Here is a 15,166-nt window from a genome sequence, read left to right on the forward strand (position 1 = left end):
GTGTTTAAAAGCATCCCATCAGTGATATTTTCATTTTAGTGTTCTTTGGCCCTGCTAAAAATATGCTTGCTGAGTCTTCCCTATTGTTTGGAAGTTATTTACAGTTCAGTCCTAAGCAGAGTTGCACCCAGAGTTGCACTCATTGACTTCACTGGATTTAGAAAGATGTTAACTGTGTTTAGGATTGCACTGCTAGTCATGTGAACGGACTGAGAATTGTCCACTTCCATTTTCCAAAGGATACCTTCACTTAAAGAAACAAAACATGTACAATTTCTATGCAGAGTACAAAGCTGAGGTGCATCTGTAGAGGATTGCTGAATAGCTGGAGACAAAATGGTTCCTTCCAAAACCTATCCAAGGAATTAATGTTCTTTTGACGTTCAGAGGGCCCCCCCCCCTTCAAATGGTCCTTGGTGGCAAACGCTGCTTGTACATTCCTGCTACAGCTTTGGCTGCACTGAAGATCATCTGTCGACGGGACATGCCAGTGAATGCAACATGCCAGTCTGTTCTGTTGACATGCAATAAGTTCTTTTCTAGCACTTCACCCACTGTCACCAGCAAGCCTGACCATCTTAGGTTATAATCCTGAGGAGTTAGACTTTGAGCCTGTGGGGAAAAAATTAAGGACAGCGTAAGAACGAAAGAAAATACCCAAACAGCTCATTCCTGAGCCCTGCAGTGGCTGAGGTTGGCGTGGCTGAGGCACCACTGTGGCGCCTCCAAGGAGGCTTTGCGGCTGCTGCAGGGGGGGAAAGGGGCATTTTTAACCTAAAAAGTTAAAAAGGGTGGGAAAGCCCCATAGAGAAAAGCGATGCTACGCCAGCAAAAACCTAGAGTAGCACTGCTGAAGCGTAAGGGGGCGTTTCCGGCCTCAAAGAGGTTAGGAGTCTGCCTACCGGCAGCTCTGCCCCCAAAACACCCCCAGAATGCCTCCCGGGATGTCAGCACGAGGGCTTGCGCCAACAAGACACCGGAGGGAGGCCAAGCCAGCATCTGAGGGCTGCACTGCCGCGGCAGTCCTGAGGGGCCAGTGCAAGTGGCACTATGCCGGCGTTGGGGGCTGGGCACCTCCTAAACCCATTCGGCCCCCAGGCTCAGGAATGCACTGAAAGACTATGAAGCACCACACACTCAGCCTTATTTAGAAGTATATTATTTAAGGGGGTATATCAGTGCTGATGATTTCCTCATAAATAAGCTAATTCTGATGTTCTGAATCCTAAGTAAGTTTGAAGAAAGTTATCACTTCTTAAATACTCCAGATATTATATTTATATTACTGCTCAGAAAAGCCAAATCAATTTAAAATTGTCAGCTTTGCAAGGCTAGTGTACTTTTCAGTTTCCTGAAAAATTTTAAGAGAGTAAAATAAAGTTTTAAATTATTTCCCCCCATTATATGCTACCCCTTCAAATATTATGAAAACTTAGTCAGCAGCCTGCATGGAAATCTAATCCACATTTTGTTTACATATGTAATGAAAAAGAAGCTGATAATTTAATGGCAAGAAACATCAAAAGCATTGCAGAACTCCAAGGTCCGGAGTTCTCAGTTCCCCAGCCCTTGGAGGATCCCTCTTTGAGGATTAAACTCACCTGTTGAACATATTCCAGCGGCACCGGCGTTGCCTGTGTAAACGTTTCAAGATGAATACCGTGGATTGGATCCTCTACAATCAGACAACCAATGTCAAACCACCTGTAGTGGAAAAGAGTTAATGAAATCCTGCTGATGTGTAATAATAGAAATTAACTGGGTGGAACGAGAGAAATGGGTGGCTTCGAAAGGCAAGGCAGCTACTCTTCTCTAATACTATTTCATTGGAAACCATTTTTAGGGAGCCATCCTGAGTTGGTATACTCAGAAGTAAGTCCCATGCTATTAGGCGGGGCTTAGCTCTAGGAAAGTGTCCTAAGGATTTCGACCTTACACTGTAATCCTAAGAACACTTTCCTGAGTAGCTCCCCACTGAATAGACCTCAGCAGGATTCTGATTCTTCAGACTATGATCTGTCAATCCTAAGAATACTTAGTAGGCAGTTTGTTCCACTGAACTCAATGGGACTTCTTTCTGAGAATGCATGCTTATGGTTGGACTGCCAGTATACCAGCTAATTAACACAGAAGATACCAGCAAGGAGTTTCAAAGTAAAAGAACAGTAGATGGAGATCCAAGAGTTAGTTGCTTACTGCATGCATTGTTAGTGCTTATCAGTTCTTTAAACGAAGACTTAAGTTTTCTGGTTAATTCTGCCTTTTTGTACAATTGAATCAGGGCTTGTTCTAGGTCATTAATAAGACCATGCAATGTGTAAATTGCAATGTTTTGGTATACTGTGATGTTTAATTATGGGTTATGCAAACCCTCTCAAACTTAAAGCACAAAGCAAGGTAGCAAAGCAAAAACTACCAGGTATCTGCTACAGGCAGATGATAAGTCTTTTCTCCTGTTTAATGTAGAATGTTGAGCAGTAGCTACTTTTTATGAGCCCAGAGATGCAATACCGAGTGTACTTTTATTTGGACGAACACATTAAAGCGTCTCACTTGTCAGGAAGCAGTTCCGCAATAAAATTTTCAACAGACACAGCAGGCTGTTTCTCATGTATCACTCCTGTCCTGCGCAAGCTGTCAATCCTTTCTTGTGCTCCCTAAATGAAATGAACGGAGTCAGTAAGAACTGGACTCAACATAGCACTGACGTGATGAAATAAGGTAACTTTCACTGCTTAAGATGAAGAACAACTAGCATGCAACGCACCAAAGGAAGCTGAAAAGAAAACCAGTGAGTTGGATCTGGCGCAAGGATCGCAGACTATCCCCCAACCCCCACCCCCACCTCTGGCAGCCATTTCTGATTATGGCAAAGTTTATTCCTGGGGTAGCAGGACCTGTGTGGAATAATACCACTGAGGTCAATAGGATGCAGTAAAAGAGGGGAAGGGGGGCATCACTCTTTTCTTTCTCTACCACCAGTGGAGGTCCACTGTCAGAAGCAGCAAGGAAAGACATTAAAAGTCTTTCCCTTTGCACAAGGCATATGTTATTCTACTGTAGTTTCAGTGTTTATATAGCTTATTAGGAAGGAAGCCTCTGCTTCTGTGCACCTGATGAATTACTCCTGAATTACTGCATTTTGGTGTATTTTAAAAGCTGGTCATGCTAGAAAAGAAGAATGTCTCTAGAAGATGCTGGAAGTGAGGGATTGTGGCTCAGTGGTAGAGCATCTGCTTGGCATGCAGAAGGTCCCAGGTTCAATCCCTGGCATCTCCAATTAAAGGGACCAGGCAAGTAGGTTATGTGAAAGACCCTGGAGAGCTGCTGACAGTCTGAGTAAACAATACTGACTTTGATAGACCAAGGGTCTGATTCAGTATAAGGCAGCTTCATATGTTCATGTGACAAACTTGATTACGGAGCAAGAAATGGTATGCTTTTTATTGCAGTGCTCTCAGAATGTTATGAGAGCCTTTCCTGTCAGGCTTCTCCTGTGGTGGCTTACTCACTTTCAACCCAGCTGCGTAGCCGACAGGTTGAGGTGCAATGTTGGATTGTCCAGCTTCTCCTGTGACTGTGGCCATTCCAAAAACTTCTTGAAAAGCATCTCTTATGGCTGCAACCTTGACCTCTTTTACAGAAGTGACCACAATGTCCAACTCTCCCCCAGATTCTGTAAAAGAATAATCATGTTAAAATCTTCTTACACATAGAAGGACACAGAGCTGAGTCAAAGTATAGCTGGAAAACGGATCTTTTTTCTTTTCTCAGCAAAGATGAGGACCTCAGCAGAAAGTGCTAAGAGTGACTCACTTTTGAAGCAGAGGCAAGCCTTTTTACTCCTATTTGATTGCCCCCTAAAGTTTGTGAAAATAAGAAAATACTTTATGTTAAGAGGGTCCCTCATTCACCTTTGCCCTATATGCACACCACAATCAGAATAACTACAGTTAAAACTCTCCTTATGAATGTATTCTCCTGCGTACACATTAATGGTATTGCTTACTTACTTATTTGATCTAAAATATTTATATCCACCTTTCCACAATGCCCAAGGTGGATTACAAAATATAAACAACTACAATTAAAAACAGAGGTAAACACATAAATCAAAATACATAGAATTAAAACTGTAAGATTGTCTCTACCAACTATCAGACATTCATTAGTTAATTCTGCTAAAAGTGTGTCAAAATAATTCCACTCTGCACCTTTTATGGAAAGAAGACAGTGTCGGAGCTTCCTGTGCCATATTTTCTAAAGCATGGGCGCAGCCGTTGAAAATAAGCGTGTACAGGCTGTAGCTGAATGGACCACCTGAATAGAGGAGACTGTTATACATGAAGCACCTGGTTACCTTAGTTGGCACAGGAGGTCATACAAGTAAAGGCGGTCCATTAGATATGCGGATTCCAGGCCATGAAGGGCTTTAAAGGTAACAGCCAACGCCTTGAATTGTTCCCGGAAACAAATGGGTACTCAACAAAGCTGCCAATGATCATACTGGCATAACCCAGCCAGTAATCTAGCAACAGCATTCTGTGCCAGCTAAAGTTTTCAAACAGTTTTCAGGGGTAGCCCCACATATCTAACCTTGAGGTTATAATGGCATTGATCAGCATGGCAAGATCAGCACAATCAGCACAGGGGCCACTGGGTGCATATGATGCATACTTCTAGCCATTTTTCCAATTTACTTTCCTAAGAGAGGGATTGGGTCTAATATTACTCCCAGGCTTTTGAGTCATGGAAGCCGGCTGTTACCCCATCAATTTAGACGAGTACAATCAGCCTTCCCTACTCAGCATCACCTCTGTCGTTCCTGGATTCAGTTTCTGCTTGTTCTCTTTTAACCACTTGACCACCATTCCCAGGCACTGGTTTAGCACCAAGACCACTGCTTCTGGTGGCTTAGTTAAAGAAATGGCCTTCATAAACATATGGGCGGCAAACAACCCCAAGCCTCCAGACAATCTCCACCAAAGGATGCAGACAGATGTTAAGGAGCATCAGTAAAAGGATGAATGCCTGAGGGACAGCCCAGGTCACATTCCACATATAATGGCCTATCACCGACAGTCACCCTTTGATTTCTGTGAGTCAGACAGTAGCAGAACCATTTTAATGTCAAAGCTTTTATCCCTAGGCCTTCCAGATGCTCTGTTGATATGACTGACAGTATCAAAAGCTGCCAACACGTCCAACAAAATCAACAAGGAGGAGTTCCCCTTGTCACTTTGCAGCCAACAGCTGCCCACCACAGCAGGAGTTGCTTTGCTACCACTCTGCCCAAGTATGGAAGGCTGGAAACAGGTCAATAACTGCTAACATCATCCACAGGCAGTGATGGCTTCTTCCATAATAGTCTCATTACAGCCTGTTTTAACTCTGAAGGGAAGCTTCCCTCCGATGAGGTGTTAACAATTCTGACCAACCAAGAATTAACCAATGCAGGGCAAGTTTTAATTAGCAATTAAGGGCACAGTTGTAGATTTCACACTCCCATCCACACCAGAAGAAGAGCTCAATCCAAACCCATTCATCAAACAGGGATAAGTTGGCACCACCGACTAGGCTCGTTATTTAAAACGATGTCCACGTTGGAGGCGATTGGAGATATTTTATCAGCAAAGAAGCTAGCAAAATCATCACAATGCCCATCTAGTTCCTCAGCCATCTGGAGCTAATACCCCAAATCCATGAGGTTCTTAACTTATAATTAGCCAACTTTGTATTAAAGTGAAGAATGCAAGTGGGAAACTTGAATAATTGTTGCCTTTCTTGGCTTTGTTAGCAATGCCACAGCACAACATGCAGAAGAACCTTAGATCCCAGCACTTAAAAGCAAAGAGATGCATCTCACCAGAAGATAACCCCTGCCGAACAATCTGGATTTACTAATACCCCAACAGTTCCCATTACCCTTCACTTACTGATATAAGGAGCCATGCCAGGATCCAGTGTCGTGATCATGGTCTCTACAGAATGTTTGGTTTTATCAAGTACTGATTTCACCATAGGATTTCCAGCTACACCCTGCAGGAGAAATTCACATGTCATTGTCCTCTTTGCCGTCATGCCGGTCTTTATGCCAATAAAGGTCTGATTTGATTTGATTTGAACTGTAGATTCCCTGTTTCTTTTGCCACGCAATTGCATTCATCCCTTTTGCGATTCCTTGCATGCAAAGGGGTAACTAAACTGGGAATTGCTGCTTCCCTCTGTGATCTACTTGCCTTTGGGGAAAAGAATGAAATGTAATTAGTCCTCTAAGGACAGTTAAGAGCAAACAGTGTTTAGTTAGAAACCTCTCGGTAAGCAGTGTATTGCAGGATTGTTACTCCATAGTTAGCCCTCGCAAATATTCACTCACATTTGGAATATGTGCAAGATATTTTCCAAGACACAGCATACATTTGACTAAATTCCCAATCAGCAGTACAATTAATGGGTGACCTTTGGCTACTCGCTATCCTGTAACCTAACGTACCTCACAACATTGCAAGGAAAAACAATGGGATAATAGCATGTTCAATGCCAAGAGCTCCTTGGGGGGGAAAGCAGATTATATTATATGCTTATTATATTAGGTGCTTTGGAACACAGGCAGGATACTGCTGCTGCAGTTGTCTTGTTTGTGGGCTTCCTAGAGGCACCTGGTTGGCCACTGCATAAACAGACCGCTGGACTTGAAGGACCTTGGTCTGATCCAGCATGGCTTTTCTTGTATTCTTAGGTTACAAATATAATCAATTAAATTTATTTTCCCCCTTGATTCACTGCTACTTTTTTGTTGCATGCATGAGGCTGCAGACTTTGCATACTTAGTCATTCATTGGATCTTATCCCTCTTTTTCCCATGCACTGGTAATTTTGCCATCACTTCGTTTTAGAAAACTGTATTTCCCAATGCCAAGGTGCTCAAGATTCTAGCCCGCCCCTTTGGATACAGCCCAAGAAAAACTCTCAGTCTCCTTCTCACTTCATTCTGCAGGGCTGAGAAAATTCAGCACTGCTTGGGTAGAAGATACTATTCCCAAAGCTGCAATGGTATCCAGCCCAAGGGTTTATCATTCCACCCTTGCAAGCTGTCCCACTTCGTATAGCTGGTAGGAGAAAAATAGAATAAAGAACAAGCTCAGGAATTCCCTATCAGTAAACTCTGATAATGGTTCATATCATAACCTTAGTTCTGAGTGCAGGGGTAAATCTGTGTCTTGGCTATACCGTTTCAGGCTGCAACTGAGGACTCCCATGATGAAATGTTCCCTTACGGGGAAAAATTCTCACATGTCACAAACCAACAGTACACCTGTAGCCAGAAGTGGAACAACCCAGCCACAGGTTTGCAACTGCAGTGAGAAGTGAGCCAAATACAGGCTATTACTCTATATGGGGCACTGAAATATTCAAAAGGGTGCTCTTGTAGTTGACCAGTTCCACCAAATGCTTTATACAATTTCTCAGCTGTGCAGGGGGAAGTCATCCTTTACATGTTCTTTGGCAGAGCGAGACAGATAGGGCAGGTGAGCAAAAGAGTAAAAGCAAGGAACACTGTAGGCATAGAAGAGAGGAAAACACAGATACTGCTGTGTGAAATGGCACAAGTGTGATGCAGGGGTGCATACCTTCTGATGATCAATAAATCAAGAGAGCTACCTTCTTTAGTTAACCAGTTAATGCACTTTAGTTGAAGCAGTTTTCTACACTTTTAACTCAGTATTGTCTTTGAGAAGTAGCATTAGCATAGTAATGCAGGGGCTTCTCTGTCCCCACTGGCATTTTCAATGAGAAGAAGAAGAGCTGGTATTTATATACCAACTTTCTCTACCACTTAAAAAAGAATCAAACCAGCTAACAATCACCTTTCCTTCTCCCCCCCACAACAGACACCCTGTGAGATAGGTGGGACTGAGAGAGCTCTAAGAGAGCTGTGACTAGCCCAAGGTCACCCACCTGGCTTCATGTGTAGGAGTGGGGAATCAAACCTGGTTCTCCAGATTAGAGTCCACTGCTCCAAACCACCACTCTTAACCACTATACCAAGCTGGCTCCCTTGGATGTAGCTTTTCCCACAAATGTAGAAAGGAGCTGCAACCAGTGGGTATTTAGGATGCCCCTAGAACAGGGGTCCCCAACACTTTTGACTCCATAGGCACCTTGGGAATTTTGCCACAGAGTTGTGGGCACAACCACAAAATGGCTGCCATCGCGGGTGGAGCCAGACCCACAGAGATAAAATCCAAGTACAAGGGAAAAGAGGGGCAATTTTAAAAAAATACACTGGGAAAGAGGAGGGAGGTATAATAAAACCCACACACCAGTGGCAGCTGTTGCTGAAAGAATGCAATATTAATCTGCACAGCCAATCAGATCACCAATAGCCAATTTGCCCAGCTAGGCAAAAGCCTCACCCAGCCCCACCCACTTTCTGAAAACTCTTGTCAGGAGCCAGGAAAGTTGTTGGTGGGCGCCCTGGTGCCCATGGGCACCATGATGGGGCCCCCTGCCCTACAGACTAACATTAGGCAGGGCAGGTGCCATGTCTCATGGGAATTATGTTATACAAGCCTGTTCTAACTGGCTACTGCAAATTTCTTCATGCATGTGTTTGTTTAAGAAGAAATATTTCCATCAGGATTGTAAACATAAAAGTGACATTACTTTTATGAAGCCCCACAGTCCTCCAGCTGATGCTTCCATTGGCATGTCAGCTGCCCTGGGGTCTTCACGCTCCTCTGGGAAAGTAATTGTGGAGCCACTTCCAGCACCAGACGCTAACAGTGGTGGTACAGAAGTCTGCTGTGTCACAGCGTTTGTCAGGACACCTGAAAAGCAACAGTATAAATATATCAGTTCATCCTGTTGTAACCTGGGATTCATTATTTTATAAATTAATCCTACCATTTTCTTATTCAGAAAACAGTATGTGTTAGGCGCCATCTGCTAGTTTAAAGACAAAATCTAGTACTACTAAAAACCACTTCTGTGCAGAAGATTAATTGAATCCGATGGACTATTCAGGAGAAAAGGTTTTGAATAATCATATCCAAGGAGAACAGACATATACATGGAAAGAATACTAAAGCTATTTATAGAACACATTTCAATGAAACAGAGTTCATATGTTCAAAGCATAACATTTTTTCTCAGTGAGAGTATGCTCTTTTTGGGAGAGGACAGGAAAAATGTTATAAATGAAACACAAAAACAACATCCAGCTTAGAGTAGCAGGATCACTATAAAAGAATGTAAATAGAGATTTAGGAGGACTGAAATAACTTGAGGCAGAAATCTACAAAATAACAACCATGTTTAGTGGTTGCTATTTGTAGGCAATTACTTTAAAATATGGATTATTTTCTTTCTTAAAAGTACCTAAAGTTTTCTCTCCTTTTCTCTGGAATCATTAGCACAGACTTTAATACCAGCTTTTGTTTCACTAAAAACACAGGGGCCACTTAGGTCTGCAATCAATGGTAGTATAAATATATGTGTAGGGGGGGGGGAAATCACAATTCTGTGGCAAAAAGATAAATTCCATGGCACACATTCTGCTATTATTAGTCATGGAATGGAGGAATCTATTTATACTGCAGTTCATTAACTGGACTGGATTCTCACTGTTACTCATCAGCAAAGGTTGTTGAAGACCAATTTTAACTGACTGCATGTTAAAATAACAAGTGTAAACTGTTTTAATTACTTTGTGATATAACAGTTACTTACAACAACAACATTACTAAGATTATTCCATTTTGTATGCATTAACATAGCCTACAAATTCTCTGGTATGAAAATAAATTCTATATACTATACAAGAATAGAAATACTGCACATAAAACGTCTTTGCTCCTAACATAATATTATTGAATGAAGTTTGGTGTCACCAGCATATTTGAACTCAAAACTTAGTCATTTATTTCTTCGGCAGTAAACTAAGGGATTCTTAAACTGGTCTCTGGCTGTTACCGCACTAGGTATTCCCAGCGATGTATTAAGAGTTTGGAAATGTTATAAAAAATACTGTTCGCATTTTCTATGTATTCCCACCGATGTATTAAGAGTTTGACACTGTTATAAAAAATACTGTTCGCACTTTGTTTGGCCCCTTTAGCTGTGAAGACGTCTTCCAACCATTTTTTAGCCGTGGCATCCAAAAACCCTTTTAAAGCAATGTTTTTTATAACATTTCCAAACTCTTGATACATCGCTGGGAATACCTAGTGCGGTAACAGCCTCTGTCATGTAGATGCAGCACTATGTGTATTCAGTGGAGGCTGAGAAAGAATAGAGACTTGGATCCTAGATCCAGAGTTTTTCCATGGGCACAAGGATTTCCACCCACAGAGCGCAACTTATCTTGTTGCCCCCCACCTCTCACAGCAATCCAAAATGCCACCCCCAATCCTGTTGCTGGGGGGCAGGGGAACCAAGCCACAGAATCTGGCACTGGGCACAAAATTAAAAAGCAACAGCCTTTATGGCTGTAAGGACATGATCAAAACTTTGCAAGCACTACCTGGTGAACTATTCGAAGCCAGATAATTAGCCAAGTGAGAGAAATAGCCAGTAGTGAAGGAATGGGGCTTCAGTACCTTAATTACTTGCTCCTATGACTAACTATGGCAAAATGGCATACATCGCAGAATCCACCTTTCCTTGATTCAGAATTGTCTTAGCAAACCACATACAACGTCTGTCATTTTTCTGATCAACAATCCATCACCAATTTAGGTAAAGCTCACAAATGGCCCAAGCATGTAGATTTTACATGTTCCTTGGGAGCTGATGTATCTAATTGTCTTGAGACTTCAGTCAATCAGCGGCAGCAAAGGAGACAATAAACTGTGTGATCAACAACACCTATATGTTTATGATATAGGTCTTGCTTTACACAAATGAGGTGGTGGGGAGCGCACAAGACCAAGGATCATTCTTGTACTCCACCATACATAAGATCTATATGATGGGGCCATAAAACTCTAGAAGTGAATTACATTTGACAAAACAAGAAATTAAAAATAAACCAGCACTTCCTGACAGAGATTTAACAGTAGTTACTTTAAGTAAATGAACTAATAGTCATCTCTGACTCTGTTATGTTAGAACACAACCTTACCTGTGACAGGAGGTGCAGAAAATGATGGCATCAGTGGTGTCTGTGGTGCTCGCCCAGCATGACCTTTGGTAATATCATAGGTGGAAGTAATAGAAAAACCTGAAATGGGGGGACCAGTTGGGGGTGCAGAAAACACAGGGCCAGTAGCAGAACTTAGGGGAGGAGGTGGTGTGAAGTGGGGAAGGGGACTAAGAGCTGACGTGATTGGAGGAGTGACAGAAGGTGGATGATGAACAGCAAGGGGGGAACCGGTTGAAATGGACGCGGAAGGCACAAAAGGCAAAGGGGCTGGAGATACCATAGAAGGAAGCGAGGACATTGCGGGTGGTAAAGGTGAGGAGAATGTTTGGGGAGCAAAAGATGTGGGAGAAGACAAGTTTGGAGGAGGGAGTGGAGCAGCTGAGGGTGAGGAAGGAAGGAGAGAGACAGAAGGCACATTTTCATTAGTTCCATTAACTTTTCAGCATCATTCAAGTGTCTGAAAAGAGTCTGAAATCTGCAGCAGGTTGATGAATAATTCATTCGAATGATCACTTTAAAGAGACAGTGAGGAAAGTCAGTGGTTGACAACCTTTTCTGGTTCAATAGATTCAATTCACCAGTCACTCAGCAAGATAAATTGTCTTACAAATAAATGTTTACAGAATGTAAGCATTTCCCCTAATGATGCAGGGAATAATTTGGGTAAACAACTTATTAAAAATAAAAATAAAAACATGCAGCTTAGACAATGCTCAGTTGAAAGCAAGGTCTTTGCTGCAGCTACCACAACGGTGATGATCCTTGACGTTTTTTCCGAAAGCCACCTTTGTTCTAGCAATAAGCAGTAAGATTTGTTTAATAAATTAGACTTAGATTAAGAAGAATAGTGCTTTTCCTTAAAGATACTTTAAGATACTTAAAAAAAAGATACTTTCATTAGCATTTAGCATTATGTAAATGCAGTTAAAAGGGAAATTGTTCTGCTACCCCTATGATGGATGCAAGTGCAGGTAGTCTTGCCACAGGAAATTTATCCCTTGAAAACTTTTAAACTCTATATTGAGGAACTAATGCCTGAGACCTACACACAGGGTGGAAATTAATTTTACTAATTCCAGAGAAACTGATTTTACATTTTACTAAAAAGTCCAAATCTTAATGAAAGGAAGACAAGTTGAGCTCAAAGAAAGTGCACTGCCTGTCATACTTCCAGTCAGCAAAAAGTTTTGCCAAAGGCTCCTTTGCACTGCAATTCTAAGAGCTACACCCGCTAAATTTGAAGTTGATGGGCTCCGATATAGCTCTGCTCTGGATTGCACCTTTGAAGAAGAGCTTGGTGGTGGACCCCCGTGCCCACCCCTGCCATAGAAGCTGTTTGATTTACCTCCCTTTTCCACCTCTACATTGGCAACTGCAGGCTGCTCCCCTCGGGTGGCTGCATCTGACCCAGGGGCTGCCAGCCATCCTGTGCACTTAGGATCAAATAGGTACACATTCTAACAATATTCTTGGGCCTAAAACTCACGGCCACTTACCGTGGTTTCTGCCCAGGCTCCTCCCCGTTCCAGCCAGGATTAAATAAACCCGGGCCGGGGGAGTATCTGTAAGCATGACCCATGGCGAAACTGTGGGCTGCTCCATCCGTGCAAACAGAAAACGCGGGAGCAACGAACTTCCTGGTCGTCCAGCAACGCTCCCTTCCCCTGGTGATTGATCGATTCACTCTTACTGACCAACCACAGCCTCTGGTGTCCTCGCCTCACTTCCGGGTAAGTTGAACGAGCCAGGGATAACGTTTTGGCTCCTCGAGAGCAAATCCGGGTTCGTTTTGGGTCGACACATCGCTCGGCCAGCAGCAAATCAAGTGCCGTTCGTTTGTGAGGATTTGATCCTGGGTGAAATTGGGAATCAACAGGGAGGAGCCTGGGCAGAAACCGCGGTAAGTGGCCGTGTGTTTTAGGCCTTGGTCTCAGGGCTGCTCCTGGACAATCAGGCAGCATCTGTCCCCAAGAGTGCCTTTTTTTTCTAAGCTTTGGCAAATCTGCTATCTGTGCCCTCTCTTTAGGGTTAAGGGTTTGGCCATTGCAAATTTATTTAGAAAATCTGTATACCATAGTAGCTTATTTACATGCTTTGCTACACCACTGATGAAGGCACTCCACAGTTTTCCAGTTGTTATTTTTGGCCCTGTTCAAATTGTTGGCTTTGACCATGAAAGCCCTAAACTGTCTAGATCTAGGATCTAGAAGTCTTATGGAACCCCTGGTATGAAGCCCTACCTTGAGTAAGTAGCTAGCAAGCCTTGAGAATAATTTCCTGTCCCTTTAATAGAGGTTTCATGGGATGTTATTTACCAGGTGATACTTTCCTCCATGTCATAGAAAAGCTTCACCTGCCCATTCCGATTCATTAAGTCTCTGAACGAGGAACAGGACATTCTTCACTAGGCTTGCTACCTTAGGTCTGAGTCTACATACTCTGGAAGTGAACCGATATAAAAGGGGCAGGGCTCTGTCAGTGGTAGAGCATATTCTATGGAACTCTTTGCAAAAGAAAGCCTTTCAACAGTTGGTTTTAGAAAAAACAATCAAAGCCTTTTCTGTCCAGACTATCATATTTTATTGTTGTTGAAAATGTTGCAGCTATTCTACTATTCCATATTACCTATGCATAACTTTTGTTTTTAACTGTTTTTATTATTTTATCAATTTTATTGTAAATCAGTGAAGCACGGAGGTAGTAGGCACGGTTGGAAAAAAGTGTAAAAGAAACTGAGATGAACGTTCATCAGACAGCATTTTGCCACCTGAATCTGGAGCAAATATTATTTCCCTGTCAAAGTTCTAACTTTGAAAAAAAGAGGCTTTGAGCAGCCACACCCTGAAGCAGAGGTACTAACAGTAAGGTCACCTGGATCCTGAAAAAGGCAACAGGAAATGCTAGGCAAGGATTGATGTCAATATAAATGAGTGACAGAGCCCCTCTATGTTACATTATACTGTTCTGAGTATTTTTCAGTTTCAACTGCTAAGCATAATTTCATACAAAACAAATGTTGTACACTCTTAGCACATTCTCAAACGATATCCTATTTATAAACCACAGTTTTACAGGTTAGAAACAGCCACTTATTTGTTTGAAAGGTTTGAAATTATACTGATCGCAACATTTAATTTTACTGTTGTGGGCAAACTCCTGAGATTCACAACACATGAACAAATAAGACCAGTCATTTATGAAGCTCTGATACCTAATGAGATGGGGGCTGGGGTGGCGGCGGCAGCCCCTGCTGTGGTTGGGGGAGGGGTTCCGGGGGGAGTTGTCTCTATGCCACTCTCCTCCATCATTTTTCTTCAGTGACACACAGCTGAAAAGAAAGGAAGAAAAGGTGCTGAAGGGAAGAAAAAAACCCCCTCAAACTTCTTCATCACAAACAAAGCCAAACTGTTATGGCACTGAATGGATTTAGGCCTGGAAGGTTAAAAGTACCAATTTCTACTACTGTTCAGCAGTAAGGAAAGCTCTGTACCCAAAGCACTTCACTCACCTCCTCTACTTCAGACCGTTCTCTCTATAATGGCCCTCACTGGGCAGAAAAATGACATAGAAATATTGCAAATAAAATAAACTATGTAACTCTTGGCATTGTCCCTTAAAGGTATTTCACTGTTTTAATAAAAGAGAAAATGGGTGAAGTTTGAGGACATAGTTTAAATCAGCCTACATACAAGTTCTGTTCACATATTACTAAGGTTGCCAGGTACCCCCAGTCACTGGCAGGGGTGGGGGTTTACTAGCAGGAAAACTAGGCCTAGTCCTGTGTCGCCAGCAAGGCAGTGAAATCACTTCTGGTGCGTACCAGATGTGACGTCATTGCAGCACCAGCGGTGCAGGGATGCTCTGGTATTTGGGCAACAGCTCTATGGTAGAACTCATTTTTAACATGGGTTTTTTGCCCATATACTAGATCTTCCCCACATCACCAGCAACCTGATGATGTCACTTCTAGTGCACACCAGAATAGACATCACCACGTTGCCGGCAACACAGGACTAGGCC

The 15,166-nt window shown here is 42.6% G+C and overlaps 1 protein-coding gene across 1 annotated transcript; it reads right to left on the reverse strand.

Moving 5' to 3' along the window:
• Positions 1–399: 399 nt before the first annotated feature.
• Positions 400–14,456, reverse strand: PRRC1 (proline rich coiled-coil 1). The gene is made up of 8 exons (XM_056848541.1): positions 14,358–14,456; positions 11,126–11,524; positions 8,668–8,831; positions 5,937–6,039; positions 3,513–3,676; positions 2,554–2,657; positions 1,602–1,704; positions 400–612 (listed from the first exon to the last, which is right to left on the reverse strand). The coding sequence occupies exons 1-8, from the start codon at positions 14,452–14,454 to the stop codon at positions 403–405; spliced, it is 1,344 nt and encodes a 447-aa protein (XP_056704519.1). The 5' UTR covers positions 14,455–14,456; the 3' UTR covers positions 400–402.
• Between the last annotated feature and the right edge of the window lie 710 nt (positions 14,457–15,166).

This window comes from Euleptes europaea, chromosome 4 (assembly GCF_029931775.1).
Source record: "Euleptes europaea isolate rEulEur1 chromosome 4, rEulEur1.hap1, whole genome shotgun sequence".
NCBI lineage: Eukaryota > Metazoa > Chordata > Lepidosauria > Squamata > Sphaerodactylidae > Euleptes > Euleptes europaea.